The sequence below is a fragment of the Pundamilia nyererei genome, unplaced genomic scaffold (genome assembly GCF_000239375.1).
Source record: "Pundamilia nyererei isolate P.nyererei 1_Seehausen unplaced genomic scaffold, PunNye1.0 scaffold00129, whole genome shotgun sequence".
In the NCBI taxonomy this organism is placed as follows: domain Eukaryota; kingdom Metazoa; phylum Chordata; class Actinopteri; order Cichliformes; family Cichlidae; genus Pundamilia; species Pundamilia nyererei.
In genome coordinates, this window is record NW_005187530.1 from 1,644,731 (window position 1) to 1,646,897 (window position 2,167).

The following is a 2,167-nucleotide window of genomic DNA, read 5'->3' on the forward strand; positions in this document are numbered from 1 at the left end:
CCTTATGGTTCCAAGCGCTGTCACCAATCTTTGCATTTTGTTATTATCTCATGACACTTGTTTAATCAGCTACCATCTCTCCTGTGGACTTTTTAATGTCTACAGTCTCAGATCAACACAGCCCCGCCCTTCCCATATTAGATTCTTGATGAATGTGTGTTGTTGTTATTCAGCCTGGTTCAATGTGCCACTTTTTAACTTTGAGCACCCGCCCCTTTAAACCTCTCTGCACGTCCCTGCCTTTAACGCTTACACAAGATGCTTTATGTGAGCTCCCTTTTTGATATAAAAACCAGCACAACTATTTTCAAACAATAAAAGTGAAAAGACAGCACTTTGTAACCAGCTTTTACGTCCCCTCAAGTCATCGTAAAAGACAGAAGCTACGGAAGTTTCTGGATTGTTTTTGTGGATGCAGTGGCACCCTGTGTTCACTGAACATAGGTAATGTGAGGATTTCCACTTTAAGGTTGTCTGTTTTTTATCCCACAGAGTGACACATTTTTATTTATTTTTTGTTCATTGTATACTTTTTTTGTTGTCTTTTTCACCCTTGTATACGGCGACTTCAACCTCAAATTCTTTTCTACACATTTTTTCCAACAGATGAGGAAATCAACAGTTGATACAGGCATCTCACCCTGTCCCTAGCATCCTCCGGTCACATGTATGTCCTCCTACACTACATCCATGAATCTTTGTGGTCTTTCTGCCCCCCGACCGCTCCATATTCAACAGCCCTGTTGAACAGCCCACCTCTGACACTCATCTCCACCCACTTCACCCTGCCTGCACTGTATTCCCCACCTGTGTTGTAAACTGTCCGTTGCGTCAGAACGTTGACCCAAGGTATTTAAATTCATCTACCTTCACTACACCTACTGCTTGCAGATTGTTACACCCATGAGGTGAATCTTTCCAATTCTTTACTCCTTAAAACATCTTTCAGAAAATCAGACACACAGCATACAATGAGAAGCGTATCCAGTTAAGCCTCATTCAGTTGTTGGAAACAACACAGCTCACTCTCAACAACTACATCATTATCGTCTCTGTATTACTGCCTTCGGTATACTGGTATTGTACAGCAGGCCTTAATTTGAAACTTCATAAAAAGCCCCTTTGTAAAAAAGTAAGAAGTAAAGAGCACATAAGTGTTTCAGCATTTCTTTTATAGAAACATGACTCTCTGAACAGTGCAATCCACTACACTCTTTCAAAAGGCAAAACATGGAAACGAACAGATTTTGATGAATTCCCAGCAGCACCCTAATTACTCATGAATACATGGATTTCATATAATTCACACAAAAGCACAGACACAGGGTTAGGCCGGCCACAGTAAGTGACTAACATCTACATCAATGTTTGACTCAGACATACAGTACAGGTATGAGGAGTAATGTGAGACATTTATTTGGGAATAGGTTTGTGCTACTATTTTACTTAGATACATTCAAAACTACTAACATAAAAAAAGACCTATGTGTCAATGACCAATTTCTGTCGTGAGCAGCTGGGTATCACAGCTGGTTAATATCGATTTATTCATTTTTATTTTTTATTTTTACACAGTGTGCAGTATCACAAAAGGTAAACTGATTGAAATGAAAGTGGCAAAACCGTATATATATATATATATATATATATATATATAAATGTTTTTGAACGTGGGTGTATGGGTTGAGGGGCGGATTGAAGATCAGTAGCTCAGGTAGAAAGCGCCACACCTCAGATCAGGTGCACACAGACTACTCTTTGTTTATCTCTCTAAATAAACAACAGTAGGGTGTTGTGGGTTGTCACGAGTCCCAGTGCTCATCCTCTGCGGTGTCTGTTGCTTGCAGATTTGGGAAGTCGGTGTGTTCTGGCTGACATCTAGCAGTCGCAGGCACGACCTACAGAGACACACACAAAGGAAAGCATGGTTGACTTTCTTCCTGAAAATATGATCGCCAACATGAGGCACAAACGGGGTCCTTTAGTAGGGTCTGCATGACTTTGCTTTAATCTGCAATATAACTCAAACTGCATTTAAAAAAAAAAAAATTAAACCTCTGTAGCCTTTAGAGAACACTGTGACAAAACATTGCAGATTTAACTGGGATCTTGAGACAGCAGTAAACATATTTAGAGAAGTAACTACTGAAAAGTGTGACTTTTTTTT

General features: G+C 39.8%; 1 protein-coding gene across 1 annotated transcript in view; it reads right to left on the reverse strand.

The window, feature by feature from the left end:
* Positions 1-1,151: 1,151 nt before the first annotated feature.
* Positions 1,152-2,167, reverse strand: part of fxyd3 (FXYD domain containing ion transport regulator 3) — an 11,504-nt gene continuing 10,488 nt past the window's right edge. The window contains exon 8 of the mRNA XM_013913392.1: positions 1,152-1,898. Within this exon, the coding sequence (XP_013768846.1) occupies positions 1,879-1,898 (20 nt within the window). The 3' untranslated portion in view covers positions 1,152-1,878. The remainder of the gene's footprint in view (positions 1,899-2,167) is intronic.